Source organism: Taeniopygia guttata, chromosome 14 (assembly GCF_048771995.1).
Source record: "Taeniopygia guttata chromosome 14, bTaeGut7.mat, whole genome shotgun sequence".
NCBI lineage: Eukaryota > Metazoa > Chordata > Aves > Passeriformes > Estrildidae > Taeniopygia > Taeniopygia guttata.
In genome coordinates, this window is record NC_133039.1 from 13,515,607 (window position 1) to 13,542,410 (window position 26,804).

At 52.7% G+C, this 26,804-nt stretch overlaps 1 protein-coding gene across 5 annotated transcripts in view; it reads left to right on the forward strand.

Annotated features, from left to right (window-relative positions):
• Positions 1-2,665: 2,665 nt before the first annotated feature.
• The window catches only part of AXIN1 (axin 1), an 83,814-nt gene continuing 59,675 nt past the window's right edge, over positions 2,666-26,804 (forward strand). Inside the window, exons 1-3 of one of the 5 annotated variants that reach the window (XM_072935555.1) lie at positions 2,666-2,817; positions 9,686-9,812; positions 17,632-18,603. In XM_072935555.1, the coding sequence (XP_072791656.1) occupies positions 17,726-18,603 (878 nt within the window). In that variant the 5' untranslated portion in view covers positions 2,666-2,817; positions 9,686-9,812; positions 17,632-17,725. Of the gene's footprint in view, positions 2,818-4,368; positions 4,698-9,685; positions 9,813-15,416; positions 15,662-16,337; positions 16,359-17,631; positions 18,604-26,804 lie in introns of those variants that run through there. The other 4 variants (XM_030284707.4, XM_030284706.4, XM_030284708.4 and 1 more) reach the window with 4 other exon arrangements.

Below are 26,804 nucleotides of genomic sequence, written 5' to 3' on the forward strand. Positions count from 1 at the left end.
GCAGGAGAGCAGCCCCAGGCAGGAACAGCAAATACAGGTTGTCGGAATCTGTGGGTATTGGTGATTCCGAGATTGTAGAAAGTCTCTGTCTTTCAGCCCCGCTGCCAAAGCAGAAGCCATAATTCGTCTGTGCTGTTTCAAGGTTGTTTATTTTGTTTATCTCTAACATGTTCTGCTGCCCTGCCGCAGCTCTGTCCTGCAGGGCAGCGTGTGGGGCTCTGCCCTCAGTGGGATGGTACAAACATTAAATACCAGAAACTACCTGTGATGGATTTACAATAACGTGCCAATATCTGTCACCTACGTTGGACAGTGTGTCCCCAGCCTGAACCAACAGAAAAATGCCAACACCACAGTGAAACATGGAGGGCATGAAGAAGGAGAAAAAGGACAAGACACACCCAATTCCTCCATCTTGTCCCCTCTGAACCCCTAATCTAGAAACTTAAAATTTTACTTTTGCACCCATATCACACTTAATTATTACTCTTATCAAACACTCAAAGCTTGTAATTCATCCTGTGAGATTGAAAACTCCTCTCCATGGACAGAGATCACAGACAGTGTCTCTCGGGGCTCTGTCCAGGGGGGTTCCTGACCCCTGCCAGGGTCCCAGACCTGCCAGGGCAGCCAGAGGGAAGCCCTGGATTCCCACAACAGGTGTGCCAAGAATCCCATCCCTGAGTCCCAAAGCAGAGCTCGGAGCAGCCAGCCCCTGGCCCAGAGCACAGCTGGTGCTGTGACACCGTCCTTAGCGTGGCCCCACTCGCTGCACTGGGGGATGCAGTGCTGGGCTGGATCGGGGCTGGAATGTTTGAGCTGAGCCTTCCCAGCCACCCTGAGCCGGCTGCTGATGTGGTGGGTGGGGAGAGCCCACCCCTGGTGCCTCCTTTTGCTTGTTCTGGCCCCTGGTGGGCTCTTTGCCCAGCACTGGGCCCAGCACTGTTGGCAGCAGCTGCTCCAGGCACCAGCCAGCCCCTTCTCCTCCACTTCTCTGGAAGCCTTCAGTGACCACATTGTCACCAGCCCTTTGCACACCCATGGGAGCTTTATTGTGAGCATCATTCATTGCTGCTGCTCCCAGGAGACAGGCATCCCTTTACAATCACCCTAGTTTCCCAGATGGAGGGTATTTAGTGCCCCCAGAACCCATTTCCAGGAGTCTTTCTGCCAACTCACTGGTACTGCTGTCGGGGTCAGTGACCTGCCCTTTCCAGGCTCTCCCTGTGATATGCGAAAAGGAAATTTATTATCACATCTGCCAGGCTCTAGACAACTCTTTCTGGCAGTGGGTAGATAGGATCTGTCTGAGGATCAGCTGGTTCTCCCCCAGTTCCTGCAGAAGCCCTGGACACGCCTGCTGCTCCATGGCTCCTTTCTGCTCTCTTTTCAGCTAGGTTTGTGTTGACATCTGTGATCACCTTTGTCTCCTCTCTGCTCCCCAGGCCTGGAAACCCCCAGCTCTCCCAAGAACATAATGAGCTTGGGCAGAGCCTCCTAGTGCTCCTCCTGCAGCTGCCCTGAAGGACCCCACTCTGGATTGTTTTGAGGAGGAAATGGGAAGATGACCTCAACTTCCTTTCCCTCAAGCCCACGCTTTCATCTCTTGCCTTGTTGCCCATTTTCTCCAGATCTCTTCAGCCTTTAGATTCTCCCTAAAACCCCTTTTTCCCCCACTTTCCTGGAACTGCTGTTGGTGTCAGTAATGACCCATGGGAACAGAAGCACACTGCAGGTCCCATGCTGGTGTTCCAGCCAGCAGGGCTGGGCTGGGCTGTTTGCTGTGCTCTGGCTGCCACATCCATCCCTGGACCATGAGAGTGGAGCCAGGACCACATTCCCACCTGCAGGACCCACTCAGCCATGAACAGGAACCCATGCCCACATCACAGGACTGGTGTCTAGCCCTGTGCTCTGTCCACCATGGATAACACCCTCCAGAGGAGTGGGAGGCTCTGGGCCTTGCAGAACTGGCTCAGAGCAGCTCAGCAGGAAGGCAGTAAGCATCCTAAGCTCCAGAGATGAGCATGGCCATCCTTGGAGCCTTGGATGCCCCAAGAGGCCAGGAAAAGGGATGGCTGATCCAGGCAGTGCCAGTTCCCTGGTAGAAAATGCCAGTGCTGTGAACAGGAATCACGATGGCAGCACTGGGGAAGTGGGGAAGAGGTCATAGAGGATGGTTTGGCCCCATCCTGGCTCTTGGGATGAACCAGGGTGGAATCCCCAAGGGAAACAGAAGAAATGGCTGGTAGGGCATCGTGTGTCTGCACCCAGCACCGCTCCTCGGAGGAGGAGGATGATGAGGGTTGACAGTGATGAGCCGTGATGGTGCGGGAAAGCCTTGGCACCGAGGCATTGTGCAGCGGGAGCGATGGGAAAGGCTGGCCAAGGGAGGCACTGCTTTCTGCAACAGCCTTCAAAGAGTTTCCTTAAGTGTTGCTGCTCTTCAGGGCTTCCTCCTCCAAGAAAAAAAAAAAAAAAGTAGGGAAAAAAGGAGATGAGGAAGAGCAATCTCTGGGTGCGGGATGAAAGCGGCCTGTCTTGACTATTTACCCAGCAATTATAAGTAAATCGGTGGTGCCTAACGGGGCCAGTTGCCATAGTGACGATGGGATGGAAGGACCAGCATTTGGTCCTGGCTGCAGCCAATCAGGCTGGGAAGCCCAAGCTGCAATATAAAGTAAAGATTCCCATCTTCCAGCCACGCACTTGCCAAGAAAGGGAAATAGGTTCAAGAGTCTGGGGAAAAAAAGTGCTGCGGCCGGCAGCAAGCAGGGCGGCTGCTCCCGTCATGGCGGACTGCGAACGCCCGGGCAGGTGAGAATCCCAACTCTCCCCATCTCCCGCTCATTGTTCTCCCGCGCCGCGGTCCCTCCGCCGCCCCACCCCACCCACGCCGCCACCCCGACCCCCTCGCCCCGGCACCCACAATGGAACCCCCCTTCGGGTGGGAGACAAAGAGAGGCGGGTGGAGAAAGGCTCCACCATTCTCCCCAAATTGCCATCGTAGGCCTTTCAAATCAAATTTCGCAAAGCAGCTTCATCAAAGGCCCCCGGCTGAGAGGCACGAGCCCCATATTCCTGCCCCCCCGGCAGGTCTGGGGTGGTGCGGTGATCCCATACAAAGTCGGCACCGCTCCAGAAGTGTCTTTGCAAAAAAAAAAAAGAAAAAAGAGGGAAAAAAAAAGGGGGGGGATATGGAGATAAAAAACGCAAGTGAGAAAGAACGGCGCCTAAATTGCTCATCGTCTCCCCATCTCATTACTGGCGACTTCTGAGGACGGATATTTCCAAAGGCTGCAATGAAAGACTTGTGAATGGAGCCCCCCCGGATGAGATCAAAGCCCAAGGCTGGGACGCCAGGGTGTGCCGGAGGAGGGGGCGAGGGCCGGCGGCGCCGCAGGATGCTGGGGGGAGCCTTCCTCCCCTGCTGCCACTGCCCTCCATGTTTCCCGGTGTCGCTGCCGCTGCTGCCTGACCCATCTTGCAATGGAGACCAGGGACAGTGGCCAGATCCCAACAGCTGGAACCGAGACGAGCAAACTCCATTGGCTCACAGTTCGACAACTCTCCCAAAATTCGTGGTTAATAAAGGAGCTTATTCCGTCCGGGACCTCTCCAGACACCTCGAATTGCAGATGAGCGGGTGGCTTCCCCACCGCTGGAGCCCATTCCTTGGGTCTCTTCTCTCCTCACGCCGCAGCATCGCCAGCCTGGTGAGCCACCAGCAGAAGGGCCGAGGACAAAGGCAGGAGGACAGAAGTTGTGCCACTTTCCCTTCCCGCCGCCTCCCTTCAAATGCTGCTTTCTTCTGCTCAGCGATAAATTTGGCTCCGGGCGGCGTTCCCACCACCGGCACCACCGGCAGCCGGGCGCCCCATCAGCGGCACGGAGAGCAAACTCACAGATGGTAAAATAAGAGAGTCGTGTAGGGTTCAAAGAGACCTTCAATGTCAATTGTTATATTATTAGGTAAACTCCAAGAAGAAAATCTTTTAATCCACTGTGGCTAATCCAGTCCACTTTTGTTGGCCAGGACATATTCAGCATCAACAAAAGGCTCTGGCCGACGGACACCGGCATACATAATGTATTGATAACTGCGGGAGCCGGCTCGGCGGCAGAAAGAGCCACTGCTCGGGCCAGCAGCAGGGGCCAGCAGGAGGATTTGCCCGACTTTCATCAGTTTTATTTTCATTTCAAAGAACACGGCTGATATTTGCACTGCGCTGCTTACCAGGGGAGCACAAAGAGGGCAGGGATGTTCCCAGCTCCAGCCAGCCCTGAAACCTCACCGGGATCCTGCCAGGACCTCAGTGGGACCCTCACCCCTCACTGCCTCCCCAGGGCAGCGGTGGCACAGAGGGCTGCAAGGCCAGGTTGGTTCCGGGCCTGGTTTTGGGGTGGTGGTTCCCATGGGGAGTTGACAGCTGGGGTGGCTCCCCTTAAATCAGCCGTGCCCTGGGATTTACCCTGGGATGGTGCTGTTGCCCTGGGATGGGGAAATCACCTTCCTTTAAGGACATGGGATACAACTGATGTGGAAATAGAAGTGGCCACGTTGTGATGAGCCGGCGCTGCTGGGGAGGAGAAGTGGAGATCGCACCTGGACTCACCTTGTCTTCCCAACACGGCGCAGCTGAGACCAGAGCCGAGGAACCTGGAGAGGAAATACAACCAGCAGCAGCAGAGGGCAGGTGGGACATGAGTGGGGACCAGGTGGCCACAGCCTGGCTGATGGGGGTGTTTGGGCAGGAGGAGGTGGGAGCGGGTGGGAATGGGCTGAGAGGGGCTGAGGTGGCAGCTGTGGGTGCTGGAGGTGAGCAGGGCACCCCAGCCCCTCCAGGCACTGGGTATGGCGTGCCCTGAGCAGTGGGCTCCCCTAGGGCAGTTCTGGGTGAGGGTGCACACCTGGGCCACAGCAGGGCAGGAGGGTCCTGGGCTGATTGAAAACAGCTCTGAACGACATGGCTGGACAGGCATTAGTGGCTGTGGGATGAGGATGGGGCTGAGCCAGCAGAGAACTCTGCACAGCAAGGGTCTCTGGTGGGTGTGACCTCACTCAGGAGCCCCTGGCCCGCCCAGGATGCCACTGAGCTCAAAATGTCCTTATCCCTGCTGTGGGTAGCTCGGTGCCATCCAAGGCCAGTGGCTCATGTGTAGTCATGAGGATCTTTAGTAAGAACATGGAAAGGAAACAGCAATGGAGAAACCAAAAGGGCTCATTTCAAGGAGCCCAGAGGGCTTGCCCAAGGTTTTGTCCTCATGACAAGGGACAGCAGAGGAGTGCCTCTCCAGAGGGTGGGGGGCTCACTGCACCCCCAGATGCTCTCTGAGGTGGGCACTGCCATTCATCCATTGGGACAGTGCTTACAAGGCACTGACAGGCACAAGTGACCCAGGGAGGAAACAGCCTGACAGGGATTTGGTTGTTAGTGCAAGCCTCAGACCGAAGCTGTTCTGCTCTTGCTGCACTCACAGATACTGGGAATACTCCAGAACCACAGTCCCCCTCCCGTGGGGTTAAAATGGCCAATGCCAGAAGCTCCTGCAGGGAATGGATGCACAAACAGTGATTAAGCTGAGAAAGCTGAGAGTCACCAGCCCTGGACAGTCCATCCTGAGATCCACCAAGGGATCCAAGGGGCAGGATGCAGGGCTGTGGATGCCACCCTGAAGCAGAGGCCCTTTGGAAGGCTGAAGTGCAGTGGGGGCTCACTGAGCCTTGCTGCCCAACCCAGACAATTGCTCTGATCATCACCAAGGCATTCCCAAAACCCCCAACTGCTCCACATGGTCCATCCAGAGGTCTGCCCAGCACAGAAGCTACCAGGCCACATTGACACATGAGGAGCACAAATTACCTGAGAATTCAGATGAATTCAATGAGAATTCAGGCTGAATGATTCATTTCCATCAGGCAGAATTTTCATGGCGGGGGGCTCTGGGCAGCAGTTGAATGCCAGACTAAGATAAACAGGCTGAGCTAAAGGTGTTCAGCTTTGGAGACCTGAAAATACCCCTCTGTTGGGAAGAGACATGAACCTCCTGGGCAGACACCTCTGCTCCATGTCCCACTAGAGGCCAAAGCTCAGGTGGGCTGGGATAGCTTCTGACACTGACTGGTGTCTCGTGGGACATTGCCCACAAGGTGGTCACCCAAGACCATGGGCACTGACCTCACAGCCCTGGGAGAGTCACAGAAGTGTGGGAAGAGAAACCAAAGAACCAAAGTCCTCTGTGACACTTGTTCTCCATGACATGGCCTTGGCACACTGGGGAAGATGCTGCCAATAGGAAAAGTCTAAGTCCAAGGTCTGTAAATTCTACAAGGTCTACAATGTCTATAAGTCCAAGATTTGGAGTTGTACATCTGCTTCCAGATGTGTTTTCTCCTGTTTTGACCTCCGTAACTATAAAGAATCAGGATGAAATACAATACAAGGTTGGATTTGCTCCCGTTTGCCAGCTGTGGGTTCTCTGGAGGCTGGTCACTGTGCCAGCCAGCATGTGTCCGTGGAAGGACTTCTGACAGGAGGTAAGAGAATGCCCAGCAGGACAATCAGAGTGGGAATCTGTTCTCTGGGAGAACACCAGGAGAGGCCCGAGGTGAGATGGCCAAGGCAGCAGGGGTCTGGCTGCTGTCAGCCCCCAGGGTGGGGAAGAGGAGCTGCCCAGGCTGAGGGACACAGCATGAGCACGAGGAGTGTGAGATGTTGGACATGAGATGCTTGGACACGACATGGTTGGACATCAGGTGGTGTCTCCAGCCCTGCAGAGCAAGGGAGTGGCAGGAGCCTCCATGTCCTGATGGGGACAGGGGACAAAGGGCTGGGAAGCAGCTCCTTTGGAAAACAGCCCAAGGCTTGGCTTCTGGAGGAGATGGGGCACCCAAAGCTGCCTGGCCTGATGCTCACATCTCCAAGGAGCAGTTCTGGTAATCTCTTCCTCAGGGAAGTGGGACGCCATGGGATGCTCATGATCACAATTCCACAACTCCCCCTGCTCCCAGACATTCTGTCCTGGAGAGCACTTGGCTCTGCTGTGCTTCACCTGCCTGGCACAGGAAGGGGAGATTTTAGGAGAGAGGCAGCCAGGCAGAGAGTTGCCAAGTGGTGAGCATGGGTGACAGGCCCAGAAGCGCTGGCAGAAGGGGACAGGGATCCCATGGTTGACATCCAGTGCTGGTTTGCCTTGGCTGTGGAGCAAGTCTTGGATCCCTCCAAATACAGAGATACCCCACTTCTCTGAGCTTCCTCACACAGTAAATGATTTTGTGAGCAATTTCTCCAGTTTTCTGTCAGGATAAGATCAACACTTTCCATATCTGTCCACCTCATGCTGGAAAGCCTTGAGATGAGTCAATGCCAAGTCCTGGGCTGGGCTTGTGCTAGGGCAGTTAAAGCAGCAGAAGAGTTTGGACATTCTCCTCTAAGTGTCTGGATAAATGGCACCCCCAGCTCATCAGCCAGGACTGTTCCCTGTAGGAGGAAGCAGATCAGCCCCAGGCACTGCTGGGCTGTGCCCAGCATTTTGGCTGGTCAGGGCTTCAGCTGGTGTCCATCAGTGCTGAGCCTTTCCTGCCCCACTCACTCCCAGCACGGAGAAGGAACCCTCCAGGGAAACCTCCAATGACCCTTGGGCAGGTCACCGGGGGTGGAGAGGCTCCAGGACTTGCTGGTGCTGAGCCCTGGCCACCTTCACTGGGTGCTGGTGGCACACCAGTGCAGGGATCCCACCCCCCAGCTCAGCCAGGAGGGGTGGCCCTTGCTGGAGAGGTGGCACAGGATGGTTTCTCCGAGGAAGGGCCACCTCAGAGGGAAGATGGCCAAGGAGGGCAGCCCCACCTGCAGCTGGGGATTTCCACGATGCTGCGGGGAAGCAGGAGGATGGGAAAGGGGTGATGGAGGCTGGAGTCTCTGTGTGGGTAGGGAAAGATCCTGTGGCTATCCTAGCAGAGAGCTGAAAGAGCAGAGGCTCCCAGAAGTGCCCTGCCAGGACTGGGGGTCCCCCAGCTGGGGCTGGCCAGTCCCCCTGGCCTGGGATACACGAGGTGCTGCAGCACACACAGCGTGCTGTGCCACACAAGGGCCCAGCGAGGGCTCTGGGTGGCAGACTGTGACCTCCTGCCAGCACAGCGGTCCTGCTGGCACGGGCAGCCACCAGGAGCCTGGAAATAACCTTGGCAATAAGCTGCCAGTGGCAATTAGATTCTGGCAATTGGGCTGCCTGGTCACCCAGAGCCAGCGCTTCCCCAGGGCATGGGATCACTCAGAGGAGCATCTGGGGCATCTACTGCCCTGTCTGAGGAGCTCGAGGCTGAGGAAATCATTCTGCAGGAGATTTAAGGGGTGGAAAGGCTGTGGGGCTTCGCTCAGCAGTGCCCCATGTGAACACAGGGACCCTCTGCCCAGGGCTGGCCGGGGTTTGGACCTCAGCAAATCAGCCACAACCTCAGCTGGGGCCACTTCATGGGCTCAGAGCTCTCCTGGTGAGGGACAGCGGTGAGTTGGACCTAAACTGTATTGTCAGGCACAGTGCAGAGGTAAAAGTATTTCTAGAGCTTGCCCTGGATGCATGAGCGTTTCTGAGATGTCCTCACAAGCCTTCCTGCGCCCAGCAAAGCCGACCATAAAGCCGTGGGCCACTAGGTGGACTCACAACAAACCAGAATTGCGGGACAGAGCAATTCCCTGACCGTCTGCCTCATCTCCGGGAAAAGCCTCGTCCAAGCAGAGGCACCACCAGCGAGAGTCGTGCCAGGAGAGAACAGAGAAACAGCAGCCTGTGTCCAGCTGGCCACTGCCTGGTCACCAGAGGTGGAAAATTAGCCAAAATATAGTCACCAGGCTTTACTTGTCACAAAAATGTTGCCATCTCACATCCTCCCAAGGAGGAGTGAGCCAGGAAGGTGGGGACCAGCTCTCCAAGCTGCACTGCTGATGGAGATCGTGTCCAAAGGGTCCCACTGGAGATCCTGGGGCTGCAGGACACACAGTGAGGCACCACCAAGCACCGAGGTGGCTCTTGCCAGCCGAGCTGGTGGTCACAGCTAAGCCAGATGATCTTGCCCAGCGTTACAAAACAGGTCTGTGAGAGTGGAACAGCCGATCTTTCTGCACTGACCAGACTTTCCCCAGCTTCCAGTAGCCCAGGTCACAGTCACTGATGGTTGGGTAAAGGAAATCCATCTTTTCCAACAGAATCAAGCAGGTTGAATTATCATACACTGCTCTGGGATAACCCTGCTGCAGGATCCAGATGTTTCCACACAGCTGTTCCTCGTATTCTTCTCATCCCATCCCATCCCACTGTGGGGACACTGGAGCAGAGGACAAGCAATGGCCTGGGCAGGTGGGTGGGCCCTGGCTCTGCAGTGGGGCTTGGGAACCAGGGGCAGGGTTGTCCTGACACTGCTGCTCCCTCCTGCCTCAGCCCTGCAGGCTGGGGCCATTCCAGCAGGGATAACCACTCCAGAGTGCCCAAGACAGAGCACACCCTGCTCCAGACATCTCCCTCTCACAGCGAGGCAAGATGTGAAGTGTGTCTTTCAGGACCATGGGAACAGCTTCCACTCCTGAGAGTGGGGAGCACAGGGTGTCCCTGCCTGCCCCAGCTCTCCTGGAAACATCTCCTGGGTCGGGTGGTCCCAGCAGGGACGAGCTGACATCTCCTCTTTCTGCAGAGCGGCGTTTCTGGGATGTGTGTGGAGAGCATCCCACCCCTGGCACCCCGAGAGGAGCAGCGAGCCTGGTGGTCTGGAGCATGGAGAGGCAGGAGTGCAGGGCACAGGCCCGGGCTGGACCCCAAAGGTGGGTGCAGGAAGGGGTGTGGGGTGTCCCTGGGGGGTGCTCACCTTCACTGGCTGGGGATGAAGAGCACTGGGCATTGGTGGTGCTGGCTGAGCTCCTGTGCCACTGCTTTTGGCAGAGAAGGCTGATCAAACCAGGGGAGCTGTAGGGCCTGGGATGTGGCAGGGTCTCAGATCTAGCAGGGGTCTGTGAGGGTCTCTTTGCTCTGCCAGGTACGGGGAGCTCACCCCAAAAGCAACACAGAGGGCAGGTGGGGAGGGTTGGGGGACACACCAAGGCCCTGGCACCCCTATCAGTTCATACACTTCTATGCCACAGCCCTGAGCTGGGATGGGAGCCCAGGGCTTATCTGGGGTGGGACAGGAGTGAGAAGAGAAGCCCATGTGAACAAACTGGGCTTTGGCCAGCCAGGGCAGAGGAGCATTAGCTGATATGGTCACTGGGGTTATGAATGGTGCAAACCAAGCAGAGGAGAGTGGCCATGAGCTGCTGTGGCTCTCCTGAGCCCAAAACATGAGGCTAGAGGTGGCTGACAGTCAGAAATGAGCTGGGGTGGTCTGAGAGCTGGTGGCAGGAGTGTCACAGAAGTGTGGGAAGACAAAGAAAAGTCCATGTCAAGCTCCTTTGTGAGGAGGGTGCTGGGTGAACAGCATATCCACAGCCTCCCAAGGCACAGCGTGAGCTTGTCCATAATCTTGGTGGACAAAGCTAGGGGAAAGAGGCTGATGCCAGGGCAGGCACAAACACCTGGAGATGAAGGTAGAGCAGACCCCTGGGAGAACGGGCCAGGGTGCTGGGACACTGCAGAGGCTCAGGGTTATGTACTGGGGCTTCCATCTGCCATTTGGGCATCTGCACCACCATGGGCAAACACTGGCAGCTGCAAAACCCAGTCCAGACAGCTGCCTTAGCTGGTCCAGGCCCTTCTCCCCCTACATTCCTGGAAGAAGGTCACCCTCGCTACAGTTTTTGTTATTTTTGATGTGAGCAGTAAAGGTTTTTTCCCATCCACCCACTCTAGGCCTGTACCCTAGCACAAACAGGGGATTTGCAACCAAGCACCCAGGTGGGAAGAGGAGTGAACAGGGAAACTGGGATGATTTTTCTGGAGGGGAAGGATCTGAATGCCCAGAGCAGCCAAGCCCTATAACCTTCCCACTGCCTGGAACAGGCTCCACCATGGGCTTTATGAAAGAGCAGGATCTGAGTGAAAAGGCATAAACTTGGTATCCAAACAGTGCTTCATCCTTTTTACCCAGCAGTAGAAGCAATGTGTTTGCCTCCTTGAGCAAACACATTTCTCTCCTTGGGGAATCCAAAGAAGCAGGCACACCCAGGCTCCCTGTGGGACCTGCACCCACAGCTCCATGGATGCTTTTGCAGGCTGGCATGGCCAGGGTGGGCAAATATCTTTAGACCCTGCAAGAAGGGATGCTGTGGTGGTAGAAATCAGCACTCACTTCCACTCTTGCCCCCAGCCCTGGCACAGCTGTCTGTGGGCATCCTCACTGCCCACACTGAGATCTGCTCCATCCATCCATCCCTCCCAGTGAGGGAGGTGCTCTCATCCAGCCCCCAGCCCCATCCATGGCCACTTCTCTGCTTTGTTCTCCTGTTCTCCTCAGTGGCAGTGCTACTGGGCTGTTGGTGCCTCATCCCAGCCGGGCTTTTTGGGATACTCTGGCTTCCTGGTGCCACAACACCAATACTTTTATCTAGAATGCTAATACATTTTCTTCCTCCTATTCTGTAAGCATCATCTTGCCAGTGGTCCAAGAGAGAGCTGTCAGTCACCTCTTGCTACTCAGGACATCATTTTCTTGGCATCATTTTTTTTCTTTAAATCATTCTTTTCTTCATCCATCATTGGTCACATCGTCAAACCCTGGGTGAGGTTTGACTACACTGAGGGTGCTGCAGGCCCGAGGTGGGAGGCAGGACACGCCCTTTGCCTCTGTCAGTGATCAGTGTAGGACCTCATATTTCAGAGTATTTCTATTTATCCCTTAGTTCCAGAAAGGTTTTTGAATAAAAGCACCGAATTTCGGCATCGCTGATGACCTTGCAGGAGCCTTTTAAATGGCAGCCAAAGGTTGAACAGCACCATCTAGTGCACTCCCTCCCGAATCCGGCAGCGCCAGAGGGATGCAGGCTCACAGCCCCGCACATCCCTGCCTGGAGGGGAGCGCTGCACGCTGACAGCCCCCAGGCATCCCCCCCAGCACCGGCTCAGGCACACCTTGCTCTGGGGAAAGAGCAGAATTCATTTGAGGGGACTCCAGGCAGTGCTGAAGCCGATCCAGGCGGTTTCAGGCTCTGCAGATGGGATGTTGGAGAGCTGGCGGGTCCCTGCCTTGGCAGGAGGGAGGTTGCTGCAGAACACATCCCTTTGCAAGGAGGCTCTGGAATTGCAGTGCACCACTGCTGCCTGCATGCTGCACAGGCTCTTCATGGCAAAGGCTGAGAGCAGCTCCTTTTCTCCAGTGTTTGCTGTTTGTTTCTTCCAGGGCAGAAAGGAATGTGTGCATTGGGAGCTGGCAAGTGTCCAGCACCCCAGGTTCACATGGGGCCAGCTTCAGTGGCAGGGTGACACCAGGGGTGCACAAAACACCACTGCCTTTCCGTGGTGTCAGCTTTGGTGTAAGGGTGAGATTTGGGGTGAAAAGCAGAGCTTTGTGGTCAGCTGGTGAAGAGGGAAAAATAACCAGGTTTGGTTCATTGGCTTCAAAGTCTGAGGTCTGCAGTCTGATTCCTCCAGCACACAGCCAGGAATGCTCAGTGTGGTTTATCACCTGTTTGATGTTCTCAGATAAATCTGGAAGTGATTTTGGCCCCTGGTAGAGTGCCGAGGTAAGCCTCCTTGTCATGAGCCACCTGAGGGGTAAAAGGCAGGGAAAGAAAGGGCTCCAGAGGGAGCCCATGGCTCTCTCAGCCCCAAGCATCCCTGCTAGAGGACCAGAAAATAATGAGGCACCGTGAGGGCTTGGCACTGATCTGTGGAATTTGCTTCTTGTGGCCTAGGAAGGGGCAGCTGCCTGGCTGCCTTTGCTGGAGCAGAGCAGTGCTGGCTCTGCTTTCCCTGGGAGCATGCACAGAGTGATCCTGCACTGCTGGAAGGGATGTGCTTGTCTGGAGGTCCCCTGCCTCTCTCTGTGCCTTGGGGGTGGGATGGGGGCTGGTCCTCACTTTGGGCTGTGACCCCTGAGCTGGGGGAATGTGCCAGGAGCTGGTGGGAGCAAGATGAACCTCCAGCACTTCTCCCACGTCCCCAGGTTCAGCCCAGCCCGAGGAGCAGTAAAGAAGGTCAGGGAAGGATGGCAGCACGAGGGAGGGCATGTCAAGCCCCAGCTCTTCAACCACCTGCATCCTGCTGCACCCAGACTCATTGCCCACCACCTCAGGCTCTCCCTTGCCATGGAGAAATCTTGCTCTAGTTTCTCAAATGAGCTCAGTTCAAGCCATGAATCCTGCCGGGCCTTCCTCTGGGAGATGAAAAGCTCTCTAACACCTGATCGTCTCTCACCCATGAAGTGGCTGAAGTGCTATAATGGAGATGCCTCTGGGGCTCCTTTAAACTTGCTGGGGAGGCTGCAGGCCTCAGCTAACCCCCCTGCAAAGCAGGACTCATTTTTAACTCTCCTCCACCTTCTCCCGATTTCTCAGCATCCTTTCCAAAACACAGATGCTGGAATCCTCCTGCTGCAGCACCCAGCTCCACCCCAGCTAGACATCCCCCATGGGGAACCTGCTGCTCCCACATTATCCCTCCTGCCTCCTAAACTGTGGTAAACACTAAACTCCCCGCGATGTGTCCTTGCCAGATCCCCGGTTTCCAGCAGAAGGGCCCTGTGTTCAGTGGACAGACCCTTTCACAGCTGCTCGCATTCAAGCACGTTTTATTTGCCAGGCACTCGGCTTGTGAAGTTTTCTACAGCTGTCTTGACCTCGTCCATGTCTCCTGCCCCTCTCATTTCCCTCACCCCGGCGTTTTTCTCAGCAGGGCTTTTTAATCTATTTCTAGACCATTGATGGAAATACTGAATAGCACTGGGCTTCCCATCCAAGCCTGGACACCCACTGAGCGCGCTCCCATTCTGCAGGGATTCCCCATTGATGGCTGTCGGTTTGCCAGCTCCCAGCCCCTTTAAGGTGTCCCTCTTGATGTTGTATTGTGCTAATTTTTAATCAGAATAGTATATGGATTAAGTCACATGCCTCAACAGAGCCCAGGTCTTTTATTTCTATGCCATAACCTTTATTAGCCAAACTTGTAATCTCTTCAAAGGATGACATCAGAGTTTGACAAGAGCTATTTTCTGGAAACTAGGCTGATTGCATTAATTATATTCCCATCCTTTAATTCTTTACCAGCTGAATCTCACATCAGCTTTTCTATTATTACGCCTGAGATCAGCATTGCACTGCTAAGTGTAAATCAGCTCCGAGCATCGTTCACATGAGAGACTGCAAGGAGCCACATCATCCTGCCAGGCTCTGTGCTGGGGTGGGATGGGGAGTGTCACTTCCAGAGTGGATTTTTGGGAGCTTCATAAAGCTGGAAAAAAAAATTTTACATTTCAAAAGTTTTCTCTAAATGCATTGAGGCAGTCAACTGTGGCAGCATCATCACATAAGAAAGGAGAAACAGTCCCTATTGGAAACTATTCTGTTATTTCTGATTTTCAGAGGACTGTCCAGCTTTTAGGATGGTATCTAGGGTCTGCCTGGCTCGGAGTCTATCACTGCTTTCCAGGGAAGACACGCTTTTGCACTTCCCTGTCACGCCACTCTCATTTGATCTCTGCATCTGGCGATTCACTTCTTCTCCCTTCAGTGTCCCCATCACTGCAGCCTCAGAGCTGGTGCACCCTGCTGCACAGAGCCCAACATCCGCGATCTGGGGAGTCTCCACGCGGTGTGACCCTTCCAGTCCATGCAGTGCCACCTCTTGGCCAGCCCCTGCTTTCCCCCCGCGGCAGTTGCCCGGCTCAGAGAAGCAGGACACACATTGCAGGTTCCAAAGCAGCTCTAGTTGTTGTTGGAGGCAAGAGCAGCTGGTGGACCGGTGCCTCTACATCCCCAGGCCCACGGTGCGTGGTCCAAAACTGACAAAACTCAGGTGTGTCATGGTGTTTAACGCGGACAGCGCCGTGGAGGCTGGTGGTGTTTGAGGGTTGATGCCTCTCCTGGGCATCTCCTTCCACGAGACCCCGGAGGTCTCCCAAGTTTATCTGGGGCGTCTCTGCCCGGGATGCTCATGGGCTCCCCTCATCCAGGGCCGGACGAAGCCCCGGAGCCTCTCAGCCCTTGATGTGCCCACCCAGCCGGGGCTCCGCGGGAAGCCGAGCCCGAAGCCTCGGCCACGTGCCGGAGCTGTCCGGGGAGCTCAGCCCGTACACCCGGCAATGTGCTGCGGCTCCCGGGGCTCGGTGCCTCCCCGAGCCGGCACCCCGCGCTTCCCCGGGCCGGCGCTGCAGCGGGTGCGGGGCCTGCGGCAGCGCCGGACCCCGCGTGCCGCCGCGCCGCCTCCCCGGGCCGGGCCGGGCCCGCTCCGCCCCGCTCCGGCCCCGGTCCCGCAGTACCGGGCGGGGGCGCGGGGGGCGCGGCTGAGCCGCCGTGCCGGGCTGGGAGGCAGCGGCGCAGGCGGAGCGGAGCGGAGCGGGGCTCGGCTCGCTGCTGCTGCTGCTGCTGCTCTCGCTCCCCGCCGCCGCCACCCGCCTGCGGCCGCGGCCATGGGCGTCCCGGGCCGCCCGCTTTGTGCCGCCGCTGCCCCTCCGGGCCGCCGCCGCCGTTGAGCCGCATGGGCCGGGCCCCGCGCCGCCCCGGGCCGCCGCCGCCGCTCCGCGCGGGTGAGTGAGGCGGCCCCGGCCCAGGCCCTGCGCCGAGGCCGCGCCGAGGCCGCCGCGGGCGGGAGCGCGGGGCCGCGCCGGGGCCGCCGAGCCGGGCTAGGCCGCCCCGGGCGCGGGGGGAGGCCGGGCGGGCCGGGAGGGCGAGCGGGGCCGGGGGCGGCGGCGGGGGGGCGGCGCGGGCCGGGTCCCGCGAAGTTGCCCGGGGGGTGGCGGGGGCCCCGCGCGGTGCCCTGTCAGCGGCGGGGCCGCCCCGGAGCCCACCCGGCCCCGCGCCGGCCGCGGGTCCCCTCCGGAGCCGGCCGGGCGGCTCGGCCGGGCGCCTCGCGTGTCCTTCGGGAGGCTTCCTGGGGCTGCCCCGGCCGGGGCTCGGAGCCAGCGCCGCCCCGCCGCAACAATGCCCGGCGTGGCTTTGGGGCTGCGGTGCCGCTGCCCCGGGGGTCCCCTTCACCCGGCCGGGGGTCACCGAGGACCTGCACCGCACACGGGGGGCGAGTCCTGCGCTCATTCCCAGGAGCGGGGTGAAAAGCACCCAGAACCGCCCCGTGGTGCCTAAGCCCAGCCCCGTCCCGCGGTGTCGGGACAGGGGCTGCGTGCCGGGGGCTCTGAGCGCGGCTCTGGCTCCTGCCGCGCTCCTCGCGGGGCCCAGCCACCCTCGCTGGCCGCTCCTGGGCTCGCTGGGTTGTTTCACGATGCACAGGTGGGCTGTAAGGACAGGCACGGCATCGGCGGCGGTTCTTGCTTTAGCCAGGATCAGGAAATGGGGGGGAAATGGTAAAGCGTCCCAAAGATGTCGGTTGGTGTGGGGTTTGTTTTGAGAGGGAGGGCGAGCTAAAATGTGTCTTTCCTGCTGTGTTTTTACGTGCAATTGAGTTAATCCAGTGCAAGGAGTAATTTGTGAGGCTGCTGGTGCTCTGCAGTACTTGGGGCTTAGAGGCTGAGACTGCTCTGTAACACAGGGCTTTTGCTACTTGCTTTAAATGATGAGGTTAATTTGTTGAGCGGCAGAAGTAGCAACCCAGGGATTGTCCTTTTCTTCCTTCCCTGCCTTCCCCATACCTTCCATCCTCCATATTGACTCATTGCTCTTCTTTAAAAACATCGTACTTGATCAGGTTTCCTTGTCAAGGTGGTTTTCTCATCTTCCTTTGGTGACCTGAAATTTTCCCAAGCTCGTAGCATGCAATTCTGTTAGCGTAAATGAACCTTTTCTCAACGGCTTGCCTACAAAAAGCAGTGCTAGAACTGAGCTCCTGTACTAACATGCCCATCTGAAGCAAGAATGCAGTCCAGATGCCCAAAATATTAGGGTCAACGATGCATCTGGATTCCCCTAGAGCTAGACGAGGCGACGCGGCGTATTTCTGAAACGCAGAGATTTGTGAGGAATGTGGCGCTGGTATGTCACTTGAGCTACGAAAGCCACCTGTGTTTGATTAAGGTGCAGCCCTGCTTTCAGGACTAACTGGATGTTTTTTAATAATAATTTTCACAAGCCTTAAATTCCTGTTTGAGGGTAAGAATTTCCTAGATCCATAGCCAGATAAAATGCAGCCTTAGTGTGATCTGGTATACGTCCTGTCCAGGTAGGCAGTGCAGAAGAGCTGGTGGCAGTGCAGAATGTGGCATATGTCCTGTAGTACCTGAGTATGGATCTTTTGGATGTGGGCTGCCACATGCCAGGGTCATGTATAAACCACCATTGCTGGGAAATTGGCTGGTGTTTTAGCATACTGTCAGCTGTATCAGTGATGCCATATTCTGGATATAAAGTTTTGGGATATTCTGTAACTGTGCTTGTTAGCCTCTGCCTGATTTGAGCTCAGTTCTGTGCTCTCAGAAGTTACCAAGCCATTGGTTCTGCTGAAAAAGAGGTGTTAGTACAGTAAAGGTGCAGAGCATAACCACTAGTTTGTTGTCGTAGAGCGTTTATTTCCAGTGATACTCGCTTATTTTTTCCTTATTTGTTTCAGCCAAACAAACTTGTTCACCTTGGAGCTACAAATATTGGTGACTTGAGATTGGCGCTCATTTCCCACTGTTCCCACGCAAGCAAGGACCAGAAAAATGAATATCCAGGGGAAAGGCTTCCCCTTGGACCTCGGAGGAAGCTTTACTGAAGATGCTCCAAGGCCACCGGTTCCTGGTGAGGAGGGGGAGCTCGTATCCACAGACCCAAGGCCACTTAGCCATGGTTTCTACTCCGGTAAAAGTGATGTGGTCAGAAATGAGACGTCCACGGCAACACCGAGGCGCTCCGATTTGGATTTGGGGTACGAGCCCGAGGGGAGTGCTTCGCCAACTCCACCCTACCTGAAGTGGGCTGAATCACTGCACTCCTTGCTGGATGACCAAGATGGCATCAACCTCTTCAGGACTTTCCTGAAACAGGAGGACTGTGCGGATCTGCTGGACTTTTGGTTTGCCTGCAGTGGCTTCAGGAAGCTGGAGCCATGCGTGTCTAATGAGGAAAAAAGACTCAAGCTGGCAAAAGCCATTTACAAAAAATACATCCTCGACAACAATGGCATTGTGTCCCGGCAGATCAAACCGGCCACAAAAAGCTTCATCAAAGACTGTGTCATGAAACTGCAGATTGACCCTGACATGTTTGACCAGGCCCAAACAGAGATTCAGTGCATGATAGAAGACAATACCTACCCTTTGTTCCTTAAGTCGGATATTTATTTGGAATACACAAGGACAGGTGGGGAAAGTCCAAAAATTTACAGCGATCCGAGCTCGGGGTCTGGGACAGGTAAAGGGCTACCTGGTTATCTGCCAACTCTGAACGAGGATGAGGAGTGGAAGTGTGACCAAGAGGCCGAGCCCGAGGGCAGCAGGGACTCGGCGCCTTCCAGCAGGCTCACGCAGAAGCTGCTCCTGGAGACAGCCACGCAGCGTGCAGCCTCAGCCCGGCGCTACAGCGAGGGCAGGGAGTTCAGGTAGGTGGGGAGTGGCCCGGGGGGCTGCTGTGGGCGTGGGGGACACGGTTGCTTGGAAGACCATGGTTGCTGGGGAGCATCCACATTGGTACAGGAGGGCATTGCCGAGTGGTTTGGTGGAGTGCAAAGTTTTGTTTGAAACTAATCGCAGGTTGTTTTAAAGGTGTCTTTGGCTGTTCCTGTCTGATAGTGCCAGATCATCCCTGCAGCATGTATTTCACCTGGAGAAACTGCTGCTGGAGGTGTTTTGGAGGCAGGTAGGGCTTGGTGGGTAGTGCAGGGCCATGGGTAGCCCTCATGCACGTGCAGGTGGCTGGGCAAGCTGCAGTGCCAGGTTTGCCATAGCCTGCACCAGCAGGAGGTCAGTGTTCAGGTACTGTAACCTGGGCAGGTACAGCTGGTGGTGACACTTCCTGTGTAGAAACTGTCATGAGCCACATTTGGGAGCTCACAGGAGATAGATACCCTCACCTTGGTGATGTGAGTAGGAGTGAAGCAGCATTGATGCTGCTCCCTGATAATGCTACTGCTTTGCATATGAGATTTCCAGCATTGAATTCTAACGGTGTCAGTCAGAATCCCCAAATCCAGTTAAAACCATGCCCTGCTGAAACTCTTCCCTTCATGAAAGTAATTGCTGGTTTTTTTTAACTGTAGGACTTGTACAGTTCTGCAGCCTGTTTTTTTTCTGGGTCCCCCACCCACTTCCAGCCAACATGGATTTTGAAACTTGCTGAGAGCTCAGTTAAAATTCCAGACAATTAACTTAGCAGGGAGCTCTCTGGGATCAATAAGCATGTGTGTGTCTAACCCTTGCTCAATCAACAGAACCCAGCCAGAACACATTCCTACTTTCCCCCCTCCTTTTTTAAATAAAATCTCCTTGTTTTAAGACCTGCTTAGGCTAAAATCTGACACTTTGTGAAGATTACGAAATGAAGTAGCTGAACTGTCCTCTTCAAAGCCTCCTGCCTTATGAAAAGCATTTCTGTGTTTAATCTCCCTCAGCCGTCCCTTTAGGCTGGCAGCTGGAAGCGCATCCCACCCCACGCAAGGTCTCGGCGCCTTTCAACTGGCAAAATGTTCTCGGTTTGATTCTTGTTTTCTTACAGATTTTGAGGAGGGGATGTTGCATGTGAAACTCATGGGGAGTGGGGGGAAAAAAGGGAATTCGTGTGGGCTCCCGCTGTTTTAATCAGGAGTCAGAAAAAAAAATCCCAGTGTCTTGGGACTTTCCCATGGAATTAATAAAAACCTTGAATGTGTCTTGAAGTGCATTTCACCGAGCAGTTGGGTGCTCACCATAAATGAAGGATTAGAAAAGTCTCTGATTTAAGTATCTTTTTATTTAAGCATTAATGGTGTTAAGATTGAAAATAACTTACTTGAAGGTCAGCGGTGTTTATTTTCCTCACCAGACCAGGTAGTAAATCCTGTGTGTTATACTGAGCTGTTCAGCTCCAGCTTCAAGAAGAAGGTGCACTTCACCCATTATCTGAATATATCTGTGCCAGGTTGTAAAATGGTTTAAGAAATGTGCTGTGAAATAGAAGTGTTTTGAAGTAGAGTTCATCAGTCCTGGGTGTTTTCATAGGAGATTGGAACACTGTGAAATAAATCTTTACCTGGAGGATGGAGATCACAGAAAACGTGTGGCTATTAATTTGTAGTGTCCAACAGCCTGTCATTGTGGCTGCTGACACTCCGCTGACCTGTGGGGTAGGGAGGCAAGGAAATGTTTGCCCTTCTCACCAGAGCAGGAGTCACTTCTCAGCCTGGAGTAGCTAAATATAAGGGATTTATTTTATTTTTTAAATGCTGGTCTGTCAGCTTCTGTGGTGTCCAGAGCATTGCCATGGAAGATGCTGCTCAACTGCATACACTCTGCATTTTTTAATTGTAAAGAACTGCTCAGATACTAATTTATGAGGTGATTGTTCCTCTTTGAGCAAGACCTTGTGGTTGAATTAACTTTCTTCCTGGATGTTGTAAAGCAATAGCTATCTTGAACAAGCTGGTTTTTAGGGACTTCTGGTTCATTTGCTTTCTCATCTGAGGAAGTGTGCTGGAAGATGGGGAAGCTGCTTGCAGCAGGACTCAATGGCTGTGTGCAGCATTTGAAAAGCTGGGTCCCAATTTATTTTGAAAATTTCCACAAACGTCTTTTTTTTTTTGGCATATGTGTGGAAGAATTTCTCATTTCTCTTCTTTGGGGAATGTTGAAATAAGCTGTTTTGCATTATATCTCAGGGCCTGTTTAATCTTCCCAAGATTTAACTTCTATTCCTTGGCTTCCATGGAAACCCTAAATAAAGAGGAATCTAAGCAAATGCAATAGAAGCATTTCTCTGTTAGCAAATGAGCATCTTGAATCAGCTCCAGGTTTTTTTCAGCAGAAAGTTCATAAATCTTGATGCAGTAGCTCTGCTCTCGGGAGAACAAATGTAAAAAATTCCTCAAATGGCAGAAGACAACCCGTTATTAGTGCTGGATATTTTTGAAGGTGTACAAATGTGCAGGCAGATTTGAGAATACCCTGAAGCCAAAAGCATCGCTGTTACCCACTGTGTTTTTGTATGCCTCGGAAAAGGCCAATAGTCATTATCGTTAGGCTCCTGCAAATTAATTGGACATTGGTTATGGATCAGTGAACTTCAAAGAGGGTAACCCCCGAAGATCTCGGGCATTAACTCGCAGCTTCCGAAAGTGACACTAACGTGGTTGTGAGGGCGGCTAAATCGTTCATTAACCTTCTTCCGACACGCCGGGACAGCGTTCCTCGGAGCTGGAGAGCAGAAATTAAACCTGTGCCTGCAGCCTGCTCTTCGAGTGCTCCAGCAAAACACAGCCCCTGAATCTGTTGGAAATTTGGTGCTTTGCTCGTGTCTTTTGCTGGGGTGGGTTTCTTGTGCTCTCTCTTTAGCTCTGTGTGGGAAGGGGCTCCCATTCCCAAAGCATCGGGGAGCAGCGCTCTCACAGGCCTTGCCTTTGCTTTCTTCTGTGGTGGCAAGTGAGAATAGCTCATGGTGCTACCTGCCAGCAGCTCTGCTGTCATCTCTCCTGGAAAGCAAGCAAACAGAGATTTGTGTTAGTTCTGCTGATTGTTTTGGGTTTTGACCCGTTCCATGAAGTGTACAGTATTGAAGAGGAAGCCTGGATGATGGTGATTAGCGAACACGTGGTGGTGGGTGAAGTCTCCAGTTGTTGGATTTTGAGGAGTGGTGGTGGTGGTGGAGCTGCTGGACATGGAGAAATTTCTCAGCATGGGATTTGATATACACAGGGGGATGTTTGTTTTTTTAAAGGAGCTGGCTTCAAGCTTTAATTTCCACAGTGCTGAGCTGACTAAGCTCACCGCGTTTCACAAGTGTTGGTGGTTCAAATGAAAAGGGTGGGTGATGTGGTTCTCCAGACTGGTAGGAATCACCAGGGGAGTCCTTGTGCCTGTGCCCACATGCTGGCAGCCTCTCTGGACACGTGGGAGAGCAGCTCTCCCAAAACACACAGCCAGCACTTCACGATGGGGTGTGCAGAGGAGGCAAGTGGAGAAAAGCTGAAGAAGCTTTAGAGGGATGTGACAACCTCTGGTGTGGGATAATGTGAGAAACGAACGTGTAGAGGCTGGTTCAGGGAAAGCACAGGATCTCTCTGTGGCTTAGGGAGCATAAACGGTTCAGTGGTCAGAAGCTGGGGCTGCACCAGGAAGGAGCTGGTTGAAGTCTAGCTGGCAGCCCTAATTTTGAGGTTGCCTGCTTTGTTCATAATTAAATATTAAATTGCACACCTCTGACTCAAGACTGTGTGGTGTTGAAGGAATTGGTAAACTGAGGATGCAAAATCACAAACACTGGTGCAGGAGCAGTCGTATTTAGAAAATTTAAAGATGTGTTACTCTCTTACTGTCATTTCTTTTAGCTGGAGAGGCAGCACATGCGTCTTGGAGTTGGGCTGTTGGAGCTTGTTTGCAGGAAGAAATCAGCTACTGAATGTTAGGCCCATATGTAAAGTTGGGAATGCTTGTCTTGAATTAAAATTTCTGGGCCCACAGTATCATTTGTAATCAGTACAACCCTGTTTGGAATCCTTGTAGAGCAAGGATTGCTCTAAAACTGGCAATTGCCAGTTTTAAAGAAAATAAGTTGCAGAAGAATAGTTTGGGTTCTTCACTGTTCTTGAGAGAAATCAGTGATTCCAACAAGGGAGGGAGTCTGGTGCTAAGAGCTTTAAGTGGTAATTTAATGGCTGAAGCACTCTAAGATATACAGGACAGAGACTGATGGTGTTTTTGCACAGAAGTTAACGCCAGCTTTTTAAAATATATTGTTAAGCTGATGAAACTTCTGCATGGAAATGCTTACATTACATTAGCAGTGTAAAGTATTTATGCTAGTTGTTGCCAAGTTTTAAAATAGGTTTTATTTGAAGAATACCTTTTGTGCCCATAGCTTTGCCTCCTCACAAATCAAGATGAAGAAGTGGTGTGTTTGTGTTTGGTTATAGATCAGTGCTTTGGCTTCTTTTTAAAGACAGGTAGTTAAGATTTTAGCACTCTAATTTGATAAATGAGTAGTGTTTTCTTCCCTCTTCCAGCAAACAAAGCCTTGTTTTGTTGTGATTGAGTTTTATTTGGGTTACAGAATATTTTCTCTTAAAAGCCCAAGCGGGAAGTTATGTCCTCTTTTTTGGTCCTGGGGAGATTCAGGTTGGACATGGTGAAAAAATCTTGGGAGCATGAGGGGTGGGAATCTCTGTCCTTGGAGGGCCTCGTAGCTGGGTTAGACAGAGCTGTGGCCTGACTGGTCCAGTCCTGGTGATGGTCCTGTTTTGTTGTGTGCTTACAATGATGGCACATATAATGAAATTCTATATTTTGAGAAGACTGGTTTGAGTTCTGACTGGTTTCAGAAAGAATGGGGTGCTAAAAGGCTGAGTGGGAGCTGAACCAATGCCAGGATGCTGAGAATTGCACCCAGGAGGTGGCCACAGGGTGGGAACACCTTGGTTTTGATCTGCCGTTCGACTTGGCTTTATGTTTTAAGAGTTTCTTTGTTGTTACTATAATGGACTAATCCCTTGAATAATTAGTTGCCATTGGACATTTTAAAAATGAGTGCCTCTTGGATGTTTTCCTTTAATAGTCTGTTAGATTCTGGATTTATTAGCTATTGAGACAGACTGTGAAATCCTGTTAGGGCAGACTTTCTTGGTGGAAAAGGGACTGAGAGTGGTGTGGGGGTGCTGGAACACATGATGGTCTTGGGTCATCCCTAGATTTGGGGTTTCAGAAGGTGCTCCAAGATGCTACAGCACTGTAGCTGCCTGGTGCAAAGCCAGTCATGCAGTCACCACCCATTTAACATAAATCATGGACCTGGTTTTATTACTATTGGTGGAAAAATCTGGTTTTAGAAGTGACCATGTGTAATGCAGAAAATTGCTGTGTTTAAAAAAAAAATCAGAACAGAGGTGCTGATATTCTAAATCAGTTCCTGGATATATCATTGGATTATTAGGCTCATCCTTAAATCCATTAAGCAAATTACAGTTAATCAGTCAAATAAAAGAAGAAAGATCTTTTGCGAGGCCCTGTCTTTTGAGCCATGAAGAAGCTGTAGTAATATTTTAATTTTCCATCTGTCAGAGAATGTATTCAGTCACTTTGCTTCCTTATGTGGAGGATTTGAAATTAGAAGCTGAGGTTAATTATCTGCATTAAATGAAATATGTGAAGACCACAAAAGCAAAAACCTTCACAATTTGGTATGGTCTGTTAAGCTAGGCAGGCTGCTTCAGAAGGAGAGGGGTTATTTTTCCCTGGTTTTGTTCTGTTTGAAGGGTTTTAGTCACAGTAATTGAATGATTAAAAAGTCAAATTGCTGGTGAATATAATTCTGAGCATCTCTCTGAAAAGATGTGGCACTTGGTTGAGAGCAAGGGTTTGCTCAGCCTGGCCTGGCAGCGTGGAACAGCCCATATTGTGCCACCCCAGCATGAGTGAGGCTGATTGTCCTTGGTGCCACTTTAACCACCTCTTCCATGGCAGTGGGATGTTGGAGCTCTGCTGCAGGGTTAGTAGAGATGATTTGGAAGTGGAACAATGCCAGATGAAAACTACACTTTTGAACTTATCAGATACAAAGTATGTCTGACACCATCTATCCTAATGCTATAAATTAGATAATTAATGCATACTTCACTTGGAAGTGCAGCTTTGGACTCTACAAAGATCGTGCTCCTGGAAATACACATTCCCACAGCAGTCAGCTGGGTTTGAGGTGATTTGTTTGTGAAAAGGCTCATTTTATTCCTGGTTTGCAGTATACACATGGCTCAGGTTTGAGTTCCTCTGGGGGACTGCAGTATCCATCTCTGTTCATCAGGTGCAAAGCTGCCCCTTCCTTCACTGGTACAGCCCTGAATGCCCAGCTCAGGGAACTTCAGAAAGATCTGACTCTTCTGGAGACACGGATCTTGTTCTCCTCCTGTGTACCAGAGTGAGCTGCTTTACCTGAAGTCACACTCAGAAATTAAATTGTTGCAGGTCATGCTTGTGTGTAAAAGCAAAGCCATCATTCCTCACAGCCCTGGTCTGGATCCCTCACTGTTGTAAGCCAGTAATGAATTTAAGTAGAATCGTTGCAGTTTTAAGTCAGATTATCCGAATTCTATAAAAACCACATGGAAATCGGATTTTACCTTTGAAGACTCCAGATTACACTTTTGTGGTAAAACCTGGAATTTCTTGGTCCCCTGGCTCCCAAGATACAACCTGTCCTCGAAGTTTCAGTTTTTTGAAGGTTTTCATCTGATCTAAATAGCTAATAAATGAAGAGCTTTAATCTACCCTGATGATAAGCAGTGGAGGAAGGCAAAGCTATAGCTAGAGGAAAAAAGCTCTTTGAAATACCTGAGTGAGACCTATTGGTTAGCAGCACAGCCTCATGTTAGTTTCTGGATCTACCTCCAGAGCTTAATGACCAGCAACTGCTGGGTTTTATCCTCTACCCCTCCCACCCCCCATATTCCCTGCCCTGTTGTGGACTGGACTGTCAGTCCTGTCCCTCTCACCATCTTCATTTTCCTTCTTTTCTCGAGGTTCAGTTTTCTGTCCTTTATCTGCAGCATATGTTTGGAGGAATGCTGGTGCTGGAATGAGAAGAGCAGTATTACTGGGCAGGTAGGATTGCCTGTTTTCCAGCACTCCATGTTTAGGTTGGGTTAGGTCTGCTGGAAAACCATGTCTTTAGTGTTTAACAGATTTGCCCTTTTCAGTCATAAATTTTGGTTGTTTTCTTGTCTGGCAGTCAGCCTCTTGGACTGGGGGAGATTTGTCTGGAAGAGGAGTTTCCTTGTTCTGCCATTGCTGCCAGCCTGGTCCAGGCTGTTGCTTTGGGACCTCTGTGGGATTGATTGCTTGGATAGCCAAGGACCAGACAAGCTGTGGCTGCCCCATCCCTGGAAATGTCCAAGGCCAAGTTGGACGGGGCTTGGAGCAGCCTGGGATAGTGGAAGGTGTCCCTGCCCGTGGCAGGAGGTGGAACAAGATGAGCTTTACAGTTCTTTCCAAACCAAACCATTCCATGATTCTATCACCTCTCCAAGGTTTCACAAGCAAAGTATGAATCAGAGCCAAGTCACTGGAGAGCTCCTAGGAAATACAGGTAGGATCCATGGGGAGAGGTGTGGGGACTCAGGATCCAGCTGTAGCTACTGCATTTGATCAACTTTGTCCTGGCTCTGCTCCACAGAAGAGCTGTAAAACCACTTGGCACTAGACATGCAAATGAGAGCTGGGATGAAGCTACTGTTACCCTCGAGGATCCCAAAAGAGAAATCAACAAATAGAAATTATTCTATTAGCAGGGGCAAAGTTCACAGGTTAACCATCGTGTCAAATCAGTGAAATGCAGCCTTGATCTCCTGCACAAGGCCCTTATTGTGTACAAATAAAGACTGCCTGAGCAAAGACAGCAAGTTCTTGCGCTGTAACATTTGCAGTATGTTAGAGAAAGGGAAGCTCTGTACAGATGGCAGCACGAAATGTCTCCGTCGGACATCGGCTTCATTCCTGCTTCAAAAGATTGTAAAACATGACCCTGGACCCTTCTTACTCTCCTTATGGCCCTACTCAGATTGGATTTCCAAGGGCATGTACTTTTAAATTTTTTTCATAAAATTTGGGGTCTGGCTAAGAGGTCTGG